General features: G+C 42.5%; 1 protein-coding gene across 1 annotated transcript in view; it reads left to right on the top strand.

Annotated features, from left to right (window-relative positions):
* Positions 1–6: 6 nt before the first annotated feature.
* Positions 7–18,185, top strand: part of METTL9 (methyltransferase like 9) — a 31,082-nt gene continuing 12,903 nt past the window's right edge. Inside the window, exons 1-4 of the mRNA XM_025207000.1 lie at positions 7–173; positions 11,882–12,072; positions 14,932–15,141; positions 15,889–16,073. Of these exons, the coding sequence (XP_025062785.1) occupies positions 12,050–12,072; positions 14,932–15,141; positions 15,889–16,073 (418 nt within the window). The 5' untranslated portion in view covers positions 7–173; positions 11,882–12,049. The remainder of the gene's footprint in view (positions 174–11,881; positions 12,073–14,931; positions 15,142–15,888; positions 16,074–18,185) is intronic.

An 18,185-nucleotide genomic window follows, 5' to 3' on the forward strand; every position in this document is an offset into this window, starting at 1 on the left:
CTCGGGGGGCCGCGGGGCGGGAGGAGGGGGGCGCAGCCCCCACCTGGGACGACCCCCATCCCCCTGCCAGGGCCCATCCACTGTCATCCCTGCCCTGGTGCTCGCCATCTGGTGCCGCCCAGCTCGCAAAGTTATGGAGGGGCCTCGGGGCCGGGAAGGCTGGACCCGCCAAGGTAGAGAGACCCAGTGACGCGGGACGGGCCCTGCGCGCGAGTACGGAGGGACCTATCTGCAGGCGAGGGGTCGCGCAGGTTGGGGCGCCTACGTAGGCACCTGCCTCAGCCGGCAAGGGAGGAGTTGGGGAGGTGCCCTTTCTAGGTGCCCTTTCTAGGTGCCCTCCAGGCCAGCGTGGTTAGATCCAGTGTATGCTCAGGCCTGGGCTCTGTGTTACCAAACCTGTGGCAGGAGTTCAGGAAGAAGAAAAATACTAATGGATTTTTTTAAATTTTTTTTTATGGAGCTTTTGACGACTTGAGAAAAATTACGTGAAATACGCAACATGTGGTTAGTGAGGTAGACGTGGCTTATGAATATCTGAGGGATGCAAAAGAAGGGGAGTAATGACCCTGCACACTTGGCTACCCAGCAGGCGATTCTGCTCACATGTTGCTGCTTGGACTTCGTTGGAGCTCAGTGGTCTGGCGCGTACTCCAGGAGACAGGGAGGCAAATTTTAGGCTGACTATTGAGGGAAACTTCCTGACTGTAGAACAAAGGAAACCTTGGAGATGTGTAGTCTGGGATGTTTAAAACACTACACTGCATCAAGAAACTAAACTACATCAAGAAAGTGTACCGTTGGAGGTGATTGTTCCATTACAGGCAGAGAGACTGGGGGGGCAGGGATCAGAAATTACAGATGAAAGAGATCTGGCTCTGGAGCTTCTAGCAATGGTTTATCTAGTGTTTAGAGAGCCTCTTAACAAACTGTGATTAATGACTTCCATGGGATTACTCTCATGAATTAAGACTACATGATAAGACCCAAATATCTGGTTTTTATCAGTTGTGCTGTTTGACTTTTTTGTTCTTACGTCCAGAATAAAAAAGTGAATTGTGCGCTAACATTTGACAACTAACTTTTTAGCAATAATAGTAGTAGAGAGATTTGACTATTTCTTTCCAGTAATGATATTCACTGGTTTCATTACAATACTGTTACAAACCCCTATTTTTGTTGTTTGTAAATTACTTACAAAAATTTGAAAAGAATTAAAAAAAACTTGTTAACTGATAGTTGGGTTCATAGTCTCTGAAGCTGTCCCCAGTTGTCAGCTCCTTTGTGGTGTGGAGTGGAGACTTAAGGATTCTATTGAAGCACATAGCACATGGTCTTCTTACCTCTTTAAATAATATTAAAAGATTTTAAACTTATAGAAAGGACCTAGCAAAGTTAAATGTTCTGCTTTATGTCTGCAGTGTGTCGGATCATTCTGTGTCCTAATATGAGACCCTAGTGTACCCAACTGTTCTTCTAGTATTTAAGAAAAGAGGAAAGTAGTAAAAGCACATGCCCGTGAGGAAATAGTTAGAGATGGACATTGCCTTCCTACTCTTGCTGCTTAAGGAGAGAATATTGAGTTTGGACTTGTTTATCCCAGACTTCATTCTTTCAATTTTTCCATTACTGCTGATGTATGGTAGTGCTTTGGTGCTACTGAGGTTTTAACCTTTGTGTTGTCTAACCCTGTTCATAGTAAATTTAGATGATGAATGTTTAAAAAAGGTGTTGGTTACTAGCGGCTTGTCTGTGCACTTTTCACTGTTGATTCCACCTGTGATGGAAGAAATTTTAAGGAGAAAAAGTCCAACATGGACAAGGAGTTAGAGCATTAAACCATGTTATATACAAACCTGTTTGAAAGCTTTGTTTGAGCTGTGAGTCTCTTTGAGAAGCTTGTGAACCATTTTGAAAATTGATTTAACTCCTGTAACATTTGCTCCTGTATGAAAAGGTCTTAAAATGTGTCATTGCTGTAAGTAGTTGATGGAGATTACTTGAAAAGCTGGAATATTTGCTGCAGCTGTCTACTCCCCTCTGCTCGCTGGCACTGTTACTGCAAACCAGCAGGATGTTGAAATAAGAATCCTGTACCATTTTTATTTGTTTTGTTTTACAGTAGTACCTAGACATCCCATTGTACTAAACCTTGTGTAACAGAATTAATATGCCCGTGATCATAGAGTTGTTTTGCCCCTCAGAATGGTTTGTGGTTTCTCAGTGTTCTCTGTATTGGGTGTGCTCAATTTACAAATAAAAAGATGTGTTTCTAATTGCCAGTCCTGCAGACAAGTCAAGCTGGGTTCTTTCCTGCTTATGCATTAGCAACAGTAATAAATGTTTCTGGGTGCCAAGTTATCCTCTTAAACCTCTTTATCTGTACAGTTCTCAAATTAGGCCCTTGCTGACCTCCGTGTTTTATCATTTCCTTCAGGGGACAGCACTGATGTGATTGACTGGAACTCAGTAAGCAACTCTCTTGGATGATGCATAAGAAGGCATAGTATCCACACCTTAGTTTAGTTATTAAAGGAAGAAGTAATTATGTGAATGCACAAAAATTTGAGTAAGAGGGCCCACTTTCAGTCACTTTCAAAAGAAGTAGACTAGCCTAAAAACAGGATGGATTAATTTCAAGCCATCAGATAGGCCCTGGCCCACTACCTGTTGGTGAGTTTCCTCTCCATTTTATGCTGATTCATACATGGTTGCAAGGCATCTTTCCCCATGGTATTTCCACCAATCTCCACTACCAAAGAACTTGGTAAAGAATATTCTGCCTATGAGTCCATGCTCTGAGGGGTTCACAAATAGAATCTCCAGTGGTGTAATTTACTTGCATGTCTTATGCCACTTTTATGTTCTCTGACTTGCATATATCCTAGTCCTGAGAGCAGATTTATACTAGTGGACCCTTGAGCTTCTCCAGTGAGCCCCACTGACTTCACTGGGATTCTCCGTGGACATAAGTGTCTGCTGTGCTGATGTGGATTTTATTTCGGGATCGCAACTTTACATTTGTATGTATTTACAATGGTAGTTGCCTTCCCTTTTACATTACCATTGAACTTGGGCACAGGTAGAGTCTAAGATCTGGTAGCTTCCATGCAGGAAGACAAAAGAGATGTGTGAAGCAAGAAAGGTCTTAAGAAGCTGTAAAATGCACCTTATTCCTGCTCCTCATTATGTAAATTACACACATTTAGATATGTTTGTAGTAAGTGGGTGGATATAGAAATAAGGCAATTGAATCACTTTTAGTGTGTAATGTATAAACTTGAAAAACTAGTTCTGGGAGTTCCCACAGTTATACTATGTTTCTTATCATCACCTCAAACTCAGGGGATTAAAGCAAACCCTGACCCTCAGAAGGCTGAATGCAGAAATATTCAGCTCCCTGATAAAAATTAAATCCTGAATATCTTCAGTCCCCTAAGAAGCATTTTCTTCTATGGACCTGGCAGGTGCCTATAAAGGCTGATTGGCTGGTACCTCAGGAGGTTCTTAAAACTCTTGTTTTCACAGCCTGATGTCCCAGGTCTTTATCAAGATCTTCATATTTGTGATTAGGGTTGATCATAATCCGTGATATTTTTTTTTTAATGCATACAGTTTTAAAAATTTTTAAATAGAGTATTTTTATTGTTGTTCTTTAGCATATTTTTCATAGAATCATAGAAAATTATGGTTGGAAGGGACCTTAGGAGGTCATCCAGTGCAACCCCCTGCTTAAGCAGGACCATCCCCAGCTAGATCTTTTCAGCCAGGACTTTGTCGAGCCAGGCCTTAAAGTTCCAAGGATGGAGATTCTACCACCTCTCTAGGTAACCTTTCTAGTGCTTCACCACCTTCCTAGTGAGACAGGTTTTTCCTAATATCCAACCTAAACTTCCCTTGCTGCAACTTGAGAACATTGCTCCTTGTTCTGTCATCTGTCAGCACTGAGAGCAGTCTAGCTCCATCCTCTTTGGAACCACCCTTCGGGCAATTAAAGGCTGCTATCAAGTCCCCCCTCAGTCTTCTCCAGACTAAATAAACCCAGTTCCCTCGGCCTCCCTTCATCTGTCCTTTGCCCTAGTCCCCGAACCATCTTTGTTGCCCTCTGTTGGGCTCTCTCCAATTTGTCTACATCCTTTCTGTAGTGGGGGGCCCAATAATGAACATAGTACTCCAGATGTGGCCTTACCAGTGCTGAGTGAGGGGAATAATGAGTTCCCTCGATTTGCTGGCAATGTTCCTGCCAATACAGCCCAGTATGCCATTAGCCTTCTTGGCAACAAGGGCACACAATTGGCTTATATTCAGCTTATTCTCCGCTATAACCCCAAGGTCCTTTTTTGCAGAGCTGCTGCTTAGCCAGTGAATCCCCAGGCTGTAGTAGTGCATGGGATTGCTTCATCCTAAATGCAAGACTTTGCAGTTGTCATTTTTGAACCTCATTAAATTTCTTTTGGCCCAATCCTCCAGCTTGTCTAGGTCACTCTGAATCCTAGTCCTACCCTCCAGCATATCTACTACACTCTCCAGTTTGGTGTTGTCCACCAACTTGCTGAGGTTGCAATCCATCCCATCTTCCAGATCGTTAATGAAGATATTGAAAACCGGCCTCAGGACCGCCCCCTGGGGCACTCCATTCGATACCAGCTGCCGACTAGACATTAAGCCATTGATTACTACCCGTTGAGCCCGACAATCCAGCCGGTTTTCTATCTACCTTACAGACCATTCATCCAACCCATACTTCCTTAGCTTGCTTACAAGAATGCTGTTGAAAATGGTATAAAAAATCTTGCTAAAGTCAAAGTATATTACATCCACTGCTTTCCCTGCATCCACTGAGCCAGTCATCTCATCATAAAAAGCAATCAGGTTGGTCAGGCATGACTTGTCCTTGCTGAATCCATGCTGACTTTTCCTAATCACCTTGTCCTCTGATTGCTTAGGAATGGATTCTTTGACGACCTGCTCCATGATTTTTCAAGGGAACGAGGTGAGGCAGACTGGTCTATAGTTCCCTGGATTCTCTTTCTTCCCCTTCTTAAAGATGGGCACTATATTTGCCCTTTTCCAGTAGTCCAGGACCTCCCCCGATTGCCACAAGTGGTTCTGCAATCACATACTTTCTATAAATAAATTATTTTCAATACAGTTTGATATAGCATTAAAGCCAAAACTTTTTATCTTTTAAAATATTTAAATTAAAAAATAAATGTGCAAAATACATGCGTCTCTCTCAGACTTTGAGTGACAGGCTGCGTGCTTCTCTAAATAAAGCAAACACCAGGAAGAAATCTAAGTTTTGAGGTCAAGCTGTATAAATGTGGCACATATTATATTAGTGGCTTGATCTCAGGTGTTGGGGCCTGGACTCTAAATCCAGGAGACATCAGGAAGCATCTTGTCAGGTTTGCCTATTGAGACAAACTGCATGTTTACATGCTCCTATTTTATAACTTTTTCCTACCTTAGATGTGACAAGTTCAGTTTTCAAATTACAAGTATTTATGACTCCACTCACCATGGCAACTTACTGTTTTGTGTGCAATCACCAGCTTTTGCTGCCGGATGGTTCTGTCTGGATCGTTCTTGCTCTGTCTCCTTGGGTGTATGCACAGAGAGAGGTAAAGCAGTAATTAGCCTCACTGCGGGTATGAAGTCTATTCTAATAGAAAGGTGTCTCTATCTTCAGAGACTTGAACTGTTTTTAAATGGAGACCAGTGTGACTTAATTTCATCTGATGAACAGCTTATTCTTTGAACTATTTATAGGGACATCTGAAGGGGAGATTTAACAGAAGAGAGTTCTGGTTAAAGGCAACAGTGCCTAATATCACAAAATAGATACTGTAGGCTCTATGAGTTTCTTAAAGGCAGGGCTATCATTATGTCTTTGTATTAATTTGTAGGTACAAGGTGTCTCAATTACAGAAACTGTGATTTCAGAAAAATGGAGAGCCCTGGCCTTGTGCTCTGGATGATTGCATGATTCTTGAGGTCGGCAAAATTGTTATAACATCTGCATGGGATTTATGATTGAGGTTGCCAGCTATAGCAGGGCAACTTTTGGAGTTTATAAAATCAGTATTGTCATTCCTGATTGATTGCTCCTAGCTCAGGGACAAGAGTTGCCATTTTGGATCTATGTCTATAGAAAATACTCTTATAGACATCCACTGCAGTTGCACCAAAAGTCCATGTTTCTTTACTAAACACAAGATTCCTGTAGTCCTTTGTTTTACCCAAGTTCCTTGCTTGAAGCTCATCATAAGCTGCAGTAGATGTTAGATGAGTAGTTAAAATATATCATAGTCAAAATAACAAGCATCAGGATAATGGCAACTTTACTGTTTTTGATTCCAGAGTTGGAAGCAAAAGTGCATCCAATTGCTTTAGAGTAGGGGCGGGCAATTATTTTGGGTGGAGGGCTGCTTACTAAGTTTTGGCAAGCCATTGAGGGCCACATGACAGGCAAATCCCCAGGCTGTAGTAGTGCATGGGATTGCTTCATCCTAAATGCAAGACTTTGCAGTTGTCATTTTTGAACCTCATTAAATTTCTTTTGGCCCAATCCTCCAGCTTGTCTAGGTCACTCTGAATCCTAGTCCTACCCTCCAGCATATCTACTACACTCTCCAGTTTGGTGTTGTCCACCAACTTGCTGAGGTTGCAATCCATCCCATCTTCCAGATCGTTAATGAAGATATTGAAAACCGGCCTCAGGACCGCCCCCTGGGGCACTCCATTCGATACCAGCTGCCGACTAGACATTAAGCCATTGATTACTACCCGTTGAGCCCGACAATCCAGCCGGTTTTCTATCTACCTTACAGACCATTCATCCAACCCATACTTCCTTAGCTTGCTTACAAGAATGCTGTTGAAAATGGTATAAAAAATCTTGCTAAAGTCAAAGTATATTACATCCACTGCTTTCCCTGCATCCACTGAGCCAGTCATCTCATCATAAAAAGCAATCAGGTTGGTCAGGCATGACTTGTCCTTGCTGAATCCATGCTGACTTTTCCTAATCACCTTGTCCTCTGATTGCTTAGGAATGGATTCTTTGACGACCTGCTCCATGATTTTTCAAGGGAACGAGGTGAGGCAGACTGGTCTATAGTTCCCTGGATTCTCTTTCTTCCCCTTCTTAAAGATGGGCACTATATTTGCCCTTTTCCAGTAGTCCAGGACCTCCCCCGATTGCCACAAGTGGTTCTGCAATCACATACTTTCTATAAATAAATTATTTTCAATACAGTTTGATATAGCATTAAAGCCAAAACTTTTTATCTTTTAAAATATTTAAATTAAAAAATAAATGTGCAAAATACATGCGTCTCTCTCAGACTTTGAGTGACAGGCTGCGTGCTTCTCTAAATAAAGCAAACACCAGGAAGAAATCTAAGTTTTGAGGTCAAGCTGTATAAATGTGGCACATATTATATTAGTGGCTTGATCTCAGGTGTTGGGGCCTGGACTCTAAATCCAGGAGACATCAGGAAGCATCTTGTCAGGTTTGCCTATTGAGACAAACTGCATGTTTACATGCTCCTATTTTATAACTTTTTCCTACCTTAGATGTGACAAGTTCAGTTTTCAAATTACAAGTATTTATGACTCCACTCACCATGGCAACTTACTGTTTTGTGTGCAATCACCAGCTTTTGCTGCCGGATGGTTCTGTCTGGATCGTTCTTGCTCTGTCTCCTTGGGTGTATGCACAGAGAGAGGTAAAGCAGTAATTAGCCTCACTGCGGGTATGAAGTCTATTCTAATAGAAAGGTGTCTCTATCTTCAGAGACTTGAACTGTTTTTAAATGGAGACCAGTGTGACTTAATTTCATCTGATGAACAGCTTATTCTTTGAACTATTTATAGGGACATCTGAAGGGGAGATTTAACAGAAGAGAGTTCTGGTTAAAGGCAACAGTGCCTAATATCACAAAATAGATACTGTAGGCTCTATGAGTTTCTTAAAGGCAGGGCTATCATTATGTCTTTGTATTAATTTGTAGGTACAAGGTGTCTCAATTACAGAAACTGTGATTTCAGAAAAATGGAGAGCCCTGGCCTTGTGCTCTGGATGATTGCATGATTCTTGAGGTCGGCAAAATTGTTATAACATCTGCATGGGATTTATGATTGAGGTTGCCAGCTATAGCAGGGCAACTTTTGGAGTTTATAAAATCAGTATTGTCATTCCTGATTGATTGCTCCTAGCTCAGGGACAAGAGTTGCCATTTTGGATCTATGTCTATAGAAAATACTCTTATAGACATCCACTGCAGTTGCACCAAAAGTCCATGTTTCTTTACTAAACACAAGATTCCTGTAGTCCTTTGTTTTACCCAAGTTCCTTGCTTGAAGCTCATCATAAGCTGCAGTAGATGTTAGATGAGTAGTTAAAATATATCATAGTCAAAATAACAAGCATCAGGATAATGGCAACTTTACTGTTTTTGATTCCAGAGTTGGAAGCAAAAGTGCATCCAATTGCTTTAGAGTAGGGGCGGGCAATTATTTTGGGTGGAGGGCTGCTTACTAAGTTTTGGCAAGCCATTGAGGGCCACATGACAGGCAGGCAGGAGCAGATACATATTAATTTTCTAAATTTTTTAGGGGCCCTGTGGGCCAGATAGAATGGTCTGGTGGGCCACATTTGGCCCACCCCTGCTCTAGAGTTACCTGGAAAATAGCTTGCCTGTTGGGACCAGCATCTGAAAAAGATGGCTTTTTACTTATGGGGTAAAAGTTCATTTTGCAAGGGGAACACTGTCTTCATGTCCAGAAAAAGTGGTCTTTCTGCTAAAACAAATCTGGGAGGCAGCCACATGAGCTGTTTTTTTAGAATTTTATCAGATAGTCATATTTTCTGCTGCTGCAGCATTTCAACATAGAGCAGGGGTGAGCAAAATAATGCCCACGGGCTGGATCCGGCCCACCAGGCCATTCTGTTTGGCCCTCGGGGCCCCTCTAAAATTTAGAAAATTATTACGCCTGTCAAAGCTGACACGGCGCCAGCAACAGGAGGAGCCAGCAGCCGGATCCAGCAGTGACAAGGAGCAAAGCCTGCCAGCCCCCACCCCACCCCACTTCCCCCCACCTTCCAACCAGAAGCTTCTGCCTAGCAGAGCCTTCTGGCCTGGGACCCTGTGGCTGTTCCCCAGCACTCCTTCCATCTGAGAGCAGAAACTCAGATAAGGAGGGGATAGGCACATAAATCGGGACAAAAATATTTTTAAAATAAAATTAAAATAAGTTATCATACACATGCACTTCGGTGTGGGGCAAATTGCCCCACTTCTGGCATACTGCCCTTTCTGCACTCCTGGCTTCCAGCATGCTGCAGGAGCTGGGGCACAACTGAAGGAGTGGAGATGCTCTGGCCAGGAGCCAGAGCATCTCCCTGAAGGACCAAGCTTCTGTGCCTGCCAGCGCACACTCCTGTCATGTGCGCCTTGCTGCTTTTTGTTCACTTTACATTTTTTGCTACCTGGATTTGCCCCCTGCACTGCAAATTTGCAGCATAGAGTACTTTTTAACATTCCAGACATGCGGTTTGTGGTGCCACAAAGTTTTGCAGTGTCACAAACCATACTTGCCTGCTCGTATGGATGCATCCCAGAGAGTTAAAGACTGTATTCCCTCACTAATGCAAGGCTATTGGGTATAGCAGGGATGACAAAGATATGGCCACATAAGAGCCATGTCATCTGGCCCATGGGGCTCCCCATTTGTCCAGAATTTTGGTGGTGGAGCAATGGCAATATTAGTTGCCATTGCTCCCAGAACCACAGCCGTTAAAGCTGCTGCTGCTGCTTAACCTGCTTCCAAATTTGGACCCATCTGGAGCTTTGCAGCCCACGGACTGACTCAATGCACTGGATCAGGCCTGTGGAGCCAGATGAGTTGGGCACCACTAGGGTATACCACTATATTTGCTTGGTTAGGTTCCTGGGTGGGGTGACACTAAATTATTCTACTGTCTTTCCTTATATTATTTTTAGCTAGTTTCCTATATTTGAGGACATGCTGAGAGATGAATCCAGCCAGGGCCATCCTGGGGGGGTGGGGAGAGCAATGAATCAGGGTGACTGCCCCGGGCCCTGCCTTTTGGGGGGCGGGGGGGGGCCGGGCTGTGGAGCAGGGCAGAGCAGCGGTGGCATGGAGTTGGGCGGATTGGTGGCTCCGCATCTAGCCACTCGCTACCCCCTCCCCAGCTGCTGCTGCTGCTGATGGTGGCAGCAGCTTCTTTGGGTCCAGGGCTGTGGGATAGGAGCAGGGGCGAGGCCCCGCATGGGCTGATTTGACCTGGGCCCCACAACCTGCTCGGGTCAGCTCTGCATTCAGCCCTTTTAAAATTGAATAAGATGCACAAGAATATTTGTGGTAAAGAATCTGATTAACAGTTTTGTCTGTTTCCCACAGTTGCATAGTTTTTTGGAAAAAATGTTCTCTTATCAGATTCACTAGTAGCTTCTTAATGAGACTGTTAGACCTGACTGACACTCATTAAAACTGTTTTAGTCTCCGGCTGAGGACAGCTCTTCAATGACAAAGTAGTGGACATGCAGCATTTGTGAGGAAAACAATCTAATCAGCCAAGGTAGATTTTTCTTGTATGGCTATTTATTGCAATAACAGTTGAGTGCAATTCAGACAATCAGTTTTATAAAATATCTAATTTTACTGGCATTCACCGCTGCTGTTTTGTACCTCATGCAGACAGCAAGCATTATTCCAAAACATGATTGCCTTGTAGCTTGAGCATAACTTGCAGTGCCATATGTGTCTTTATAGTAGTACCTTCAGGAAAGCAGTGGAGAAAAATTGTTCCTCAACAATTTGAGTCCTTGATGAGACTCTGTGGCCATACACTGTGGATGGCCTGCATTTTGGGAGTAGGCAAGAGGAGTACATACGGTGTGCAGATTTGATGGTGCTCTGGGCCCACCATGGATGCTCTTTGGTAAAGTGTAAATCTGAGTATGCAGGGGCCTCACTTTGTGCCGTCAGTCAGATGGGAGTGATTGTATAATGCATAATGTTGGTACATTTTTCTTGTGGAGTTGAGTCTCTGCATCTGGACACACCTTTCCATTCTGAGCCATCAGGTGCTTCAGTGGTATGACTACTTTCACACCCTCGCCCAACTCCTTTTCCTGATGGATGGAATTGTATGCAGCGAGGGCTGAGGCAAGAAATTGAGATGTGACAATGATCTGAGTCAAAGCGTTGTATGTTGTTCTTCCTGGTGTTCCTGCTTTGTTTAATCTCCTCTCCCTGGCAGTGTCTCCTTCCCCATTCACTCCCATCTGCTCATTCTTCCTAGTCTTGTATAACCAGGATAATGATCAGGCTGGGAAGGTTCAAAGTTAAGCCTGATCCTGATCAGCGAGTGTATTTTGATGTTCAGTGTATGAAGTACGCCTTGGCTATATTGATTAGATTCTTTCCTTTCCTAGAAAGACTTGAGGGTACACATCCTGGACTCCTTCCAAGAGGAGACTCCATGAAAGGTTGAGAGAGAGAATTAGTAAACAGGCAGCAATATTTCTCAGCTTCATGTTGTTTCTACAGTGCTGGCAGCTGTGTAGAAAAGTCCGTTGATGCAATATATTTTTTTTATAGAAGACACTTGTGTAATAACTGTTCAAAGTTAATAAGAATAATGATTACAACACAGTTTAAAATAATTGTTTCTTAAGGATTAATCTACCTGCATTTTATTGCAGCCCAAACCTAAATTAATCTTGAAATCTAAATGTTCAAAGTTATGGAACAGATTAATATCAGTCTTCTATGAATTCAGCAGTTTTTAACTACTGTTTGTTTTTTGTATTGCTCAAGTTTTAAATTGTTCCTTTCTCTTTCTTTCTAGTGGTATGTGTGCAACACAGAGCAGTTGTCTGAATCCCTTCAGCCTATTTTTGTCCAGAGTTACCTTGACCAAGGAACACAGATCTTCTTAAACAACAGCATTGAGAAGTCAGGCTGGCTCTTTATCCAGCTCTATCACTCTTTTGTGTCCTCAATTTTTAGCCTCTTTATGTCTAGGACCTCTATCAATGGGTAAGTGAAGAAGATGTACTTGGTCCCCTTTTTTGTAAACGTATATTGGCCCAGAAACTCCAGGTTTAGATCACCAGGTGCTCAGTCCTTTGATGTCCTGCTCTACAGAGTTGCTGATTTTCTTCCAAGATATGCTTAGCTTGATTTTCTTCATTCTGTCAACTGAATCACCTCTGAACCACTTTTATGTGACTCATTTGATCTGTACATTCAGTCAGGATTTTCTAACCTCACTTAAATGTTTACACTTTTACTCTTATCACAGCCTGACAGATCAGAAATTCTGTCATGCCTTTTTAAATTCAAGAGGGGAAAAATATACACCAGTTAACAAAAGGGGATCATAGGACTCCCAGTTTATCCCAACATAAATACTGCTATTATCCACTGCTTCTCAAATTCCCATTGGAATGGGGGTGCTCTCTTAGTTCTTCAACCAGTTATTTCCCCTCCTTCCATTTACTCCTCTTTTGCTTTGCTTACCATCCCTTAGAGCTGTGATGACTTTTTTCCTAGTTGAAGATGGCTGTATAAAACCATCTCTGCATTCTGGCTCATCCAGGTAGCTGTTATATTTTCTGGAGAGGTCACTTCAGAGCAATCAAAAAATTCCCTTATGTGTAACTTTCTGTTGGAGGCTGAGTTCCTTGCCTCTGTAGTTTTGCTAGCTGCAGAAAAGTAGATACAGAAATATGGTCCAAATCTAATATATTGTGGATAGTTACCACACAGTCAGACTCCAAAACCTATTTTACAAATAATTATTTTCATATGCCTGCAATGTAGCTTTTTTATCATTCAGTTTTTAGTAAAACAAAGTAAAACCAGAGCTTCAGCTTTTCCATAAAAAATAATTTTCTTTTGTGTGTATTTTAAATGTTATATATCCAGGAGTATCTTTATGCAGCCTCTGAATAGTTAAACAGAATCCTAAAGTTTATGGGTTGGACTTAGTGTAGCGCAGTGAATATGTGCTGCCCACTTGTGCTAGACCATTGCTTCCCCTTTAGAACCCTATTTTTTTTCCTCTGTCTGAGGTACTTTGAGGCTTAATTGGTGGGATTATTTTGTTGGGCTCTTCCTGGATTAGTTGGGATGGGCTTCAGGGAGGTGTAAAGTTGAACAGAATTTAGTCTGTGTGCAAAACTGCTCTTCTTGTGAACCCAAATTCCAGACTCTAGAAACAGTTGCTACCCTTATTTTTGCAGAACACATGAAATTCCTTTAATGCTGCAGTCTCTTCTCTTCCTATCCATCCCTTTCAGGTGCATGCGCAGTTTCACCTCAGTTCTGACTGTCTGTGAAGAATGAATTTATTATAGCTACATGCTTGATATTTTTTCCCTCTTCCCTTTGCACATATACACCCTTGATTTGAGGACAGTAACCAGCTACCATGGCTAGCAAATAGCCTTTTTCTTTATTTCCCACCAGCTGATTCTCTGAGCTTTCCTGTCGAGTTCTTCAGTTACTTTTACCTTTAGATAAAGGTCACTTTGGTTCCTCCTTTTCCCCCCTTTTTTCTTCCTGTTCCATCTGTCTTTTTTACAAAGGCTTTCAACTGCTTTGAATGATGCCTCTTGGTGCCTTCAGGAATAATAGCCATAAGCCAATTATGCAGTGGGGCTGACACAATGTGCTGCAAGGGGGTTCTACATAAATGGGCTGTACTCTATATTTAATATCTTCCCTTGGCATCTGTGCTAGAAATTTAACTGATGGGTTTTTTTCCCTGTATCACTTTTTATTAAGTATGTATCCTTTTTTCAGAAAATTTGGCGTTTCCCAGGTTTACTACTTCCTCACCTGCACTGCTTATTCTCTTCATTACTCTTGATCATAAATCCTTGCCTTATTCACTCTTATAAATCTCTTCTCAGCTGTTGTGGCCTATTTGTATTAATCATTGTCTTAATTTTGACTTCAGACCTGAAGAAGGTAGGTTTGGTATTTCAGACAAAAGGTAGCCCAGCATAATGTTCTTTATCTCCCTTGTACCTCTTATTGACTGATTCTTCTTCTTTTTCCCTTGCCTTCCCTCCTAACTCTTTCATCCTCAGCCCTTCTATTGCAACAGCTGAAATCTTATAATATATGCCCTGCAAACAATAGCAGGAGGTCATTGACATGAACCACAAAGAATCCAACTGTCAACTGTCCAGCAGCCAAGTCCTTAATGAATTGTTCATTTTGTATTATACACCCTATCCAGTCCAACAGGGAGTCATCAGATATTAGCAGGGATCCCCAAAACTGAATCATTATTTTGTATGGTTTTAAAAAAGAACCCTTTGTCTTTCCACTGCTGCAGCAATGTCACCCTTACTTGCTCTTCAGTCCTCTTTAGTCCTTTTTCACAGCATATTCATCCTTCTTTGTGCCTATTTACATTTCTGCTCTCACTTCCTATTTCCTCTCCTATCTGAACATTTTGGCTAAGTCCTGCTCACCTTAGGCACAGAGTTAATTTAATGCTGAGATCAGTTGGTCTGCTAATTCAAATACAACAAATTGGATTTGTCCTTTGTCTTTTCTTCCCATTTTTGGCTTTGTCCTTGTTTTCTTGTGGAGTCTTCTAAAGTAGCACCTCTTTTCCATAAACCTTCTTTCCCCTCATCAGATCTTCCGTAAAGCCCACATAAACGTATGCAGATACCACCTTGTATGTATGTATTTGAGTTTTCAGGCAAGTACAATAGACAGGTTGAATTAAATTGTAAATTCTGCCAAGCAGGGAGCATTGTCTGTTATGTGATTGTTAAATGCTGGATGCTTCTATTGCACTCCATAAATTATTCCAATGTCCTCTCCTTTAAAGTTTGTGCAAAATCCAACACTTCTTAATCTTTTACATTTCAGGCTGCTGGGAAGAGGCTCAATGTTTGTGTTTTCACCAGAACAGTTTCAGAGACTGCTCAAAATAAACCCAGAATGGAAATCCCAAAGACTTCTCGACTTAGGAGCTGGAGATGGAGAGGTCACTAAGGTCATGAGTCCTCACTTTGAAGAAATCTATGCCACTGAGTTGTCTGAAACTATGATATGGCAGCTTCAGAAAAAGAAATACAGGTATTATAATAAATATATTACTTAGTAATATTTAGTGTAAAGAATGTGGGAGCTGTCTAGTATTTTAAGAATCTTGTTTGGTCTGTCACTGTATAGCTTGCTTATATGAATGGGTAGTTTGGGAATAGCTTGACCTGCACATATAGGTGTTATTTGCTTTCCTGTCTGACGTGCCCCACATATCAGAACAACTTTGCCTATTTTTAATAATTCCAGCTTCATGGCGAGCATACGCCAGCTTGATTTAGTTCAAGAGACTCAGGGAAATGAAAACAGATTTAAGACCGACAGCTCTGAGATGTGAGGGCACTGTGGGGAAACAGACTGAACCCCAGTTCCCAAAAGGGGGGATATCTGAACAAGCTAAGACTACCTATGCTTTAAATAAGACAGATATTCGAGTAGATTTGTGAGAGAACTCGCTGTTCATTTAACTATTGTTAAACAGTAGTGTAAGCAGATTTGATGTAACCAATCTTTGAGAGAGAGATCCAAACTAAAACGTGTGCAGTAGATTGTATAGACCTGCTAAAGTTTTTTTGTGGAAAAATTCAACTGTCTTTTTAAAAGGCATAAAAAATTCTTATCTGCATGTTCTCTTATGACAGCATGCCAGTGATGCATGTTAGGTCAGCCTGATCCGTTGGGAATTCTCTTCTTCCCAGTCATTCTAGGGAGCAAGAGCTCTGAGACCTTGGGTTCAGTTTGCAGTTTTTATTAAAACACTTTCTGTATTTCTCTCTTTAGAGTGCTTGGCATAAATGAGTGGCAGAACACAGGTTTCCAGTATGATGTTATTAGCTGCTTGAATTTACTCGATCGCTGTGATCAGCCACTGACTGTTTTAAAAGATATTAGAAGTGTTCTGGAGCCAACTAGAGGCAGAGTCATTCTAGCATTAGTTCTGCCCTTTCATCCATATGTGGAAAATGGTAAGTTGACAGACCAAAGATACTTCGGGAGGTTGGGGAAGGGTTTTCAGGTTGTGTCTTGAATTAAGAGCCTCCTAATATAATTATGTTTACATTTCTGCATTACATTTTTAAAATGTGCTTGTCTTTTGTTCCTTAAGTGCTTCTACAATTAAAAAAAAAAATTAAATACAAGTATGTGTTCAACTTAAGATTAATCTATCACTATAGCTTCTGACTGCTTATTCACTATCCTCATCCAAAGTTTGAGCAAATACATGGGTCATACACCACGTCCTGAAAGCTGCCATGCTCAGGCTGTATCAAAACAAAGAGGGTAGTCAATTCTAGGGTGCTCTGCTGAGATCATGATACTAGGAACCCAGCCTCCATACACAGGGAGCAGCACCACATAAGGTGAGAAAATAACTTCTGAGCAGTTAGAATCAAGCTGTTTAGAATGCTGTCAGTCAGTGTCAGTGGTTTGAATTCTATCTTGAAATGCATAGGAAAGTAATGCAATTTTGGCATCAGAGTATGCAGCAACTAAAACAGTTACCATTTTCTATAATTCTGATGGGCAGTTATTTGGGTTGGAGGGCCACTTAAGGAGTTTTGGTGAGTTGTTGAGTGGGGAGGGGGTGTGCTGACCTGGCCTCAGCCTCCCATCATGGCTGTTTACACCACTGGGTGGGGATGACTCTGGGAAGATGCCAGTTGACCCTATCCACCCTGGTTTGCCCTGCACCCACTGCTGAGGACACTAGACAGAGTGGATGCGCAAGTGGGTACCTACTGAGACCGGCTTGGGACCCCTGTGGATAGGGCATGCTCAGCCAGGCAGATGAGATGTGGCAGTGGGAGGGTGGGGAGCAGTGTCCAGGAGCAGGATGGATGGGTGGGGCCTAGGCCAGGGCTGGGATTGTGGGGCAGTGATAGTGCGAGGCTGGGGCCCAGGGCAGAGCCACAATCTGCTCCTTGCACATCCATTGCAGGTTCATGCAGGGAGCTGATCATGACTCTGGCCCTGGCCATGCCCCTCCAAACTTCCCCCCTGCCATGATGCTGCTCCCTGCCTGCCCGTGGTCCCATCCCATCCACCTAGCTGAGGGTCCCAGGCCAGTGTCAAGAAAGACCCCACCTATGTGTGCTGTCCAGCAGATGGGCCAGGGTGCCCAGGAAGTGGGACCGGGTCTGGCAGTGATGACAGAGATAGTGGCAGCAGCAGCCAGAATGTGAGGGCAAGAGTGAGCTGCTGCCACGGGGGCTGCCAGGAAGCCAAGTCCAGATGCTGCACTGCTCCAGCCCCACAGATTACAAGCTCCTGGTATGCCTAAGAGCTGTGCTCAGGGACTGGGTGGGCTGTGTTTCACACCCAAGGGCAGCCACTCGCACCATGTCCTGGGCTGCCCTGCACCTGTGCCACATGGGGCCAAGGGACCCACTGCAGGCTGGACAGAATCACTTGATGGGCCTTTTCTGCCCACCCCTGGTATAAGTTGTGGTTAATGTTTGTTTGATTTTATATTAGAGGGATCTAGAATGACCTTTCAATCATCTTTGAGTTTGGAGAAGTGACTGAAAACTGGTTATACTTGAAAAAGCTTTTCTTTCAATGTTTGTAAACATTGTGCCCTAGATTTTCAAAAGTGACTAGCGATTTTTATTTTTATGTTTTCGGTCTCAATTTTTGTGTGCCAGTGTAAGGCACCCCGCAGGGGTTGACTGAGAGGCTGTGGGTGTTCAGCACTTCTGAAAATATTTAGGCATCCTTTCAGGTGCGTAAGTTTGGACACTGCTTTGACTTTGCCACTTGTGGGGCATCTCTGATCAGATGCTGTCAGTGGCAAGCTTAACTACTTGAGTCATCCTGAAGACCATAAGGGCATCAAAAAAGATCCTTTTCGCTTTTGTAGGATAACATACTCTGGTGTCATTGTAACATTCAAGGTATGAAAACTAAAACTAGAAAAGGTTTTTGACTTAATGCAAGAATGAATGCAAGACTGTAGTATTATTACATTAATTACATTTCCTTTTTCCTTGAAGTTTTGAAAATAGATCATGGTTTCATATGCATATTAAAATGATATATGAAGGCCTGTAATGTGTATAAAGTGTTTTTTTTAAATC

The sequence above is a fragment of the Alligator sinensis genome, unplaced genomic scaffold (assembly GCF_000455745.1).
Source record: "Alligator sinensis unplaced genomic scaffold, ASM45574v1 scaffold330_1, whole genome shotgun sequence".
Lineage (NCBI taxonomy): Eukaryota > Metazoa > Chordata > Crocodylia > Alligatoridae > Alligator > Alligator sinensis.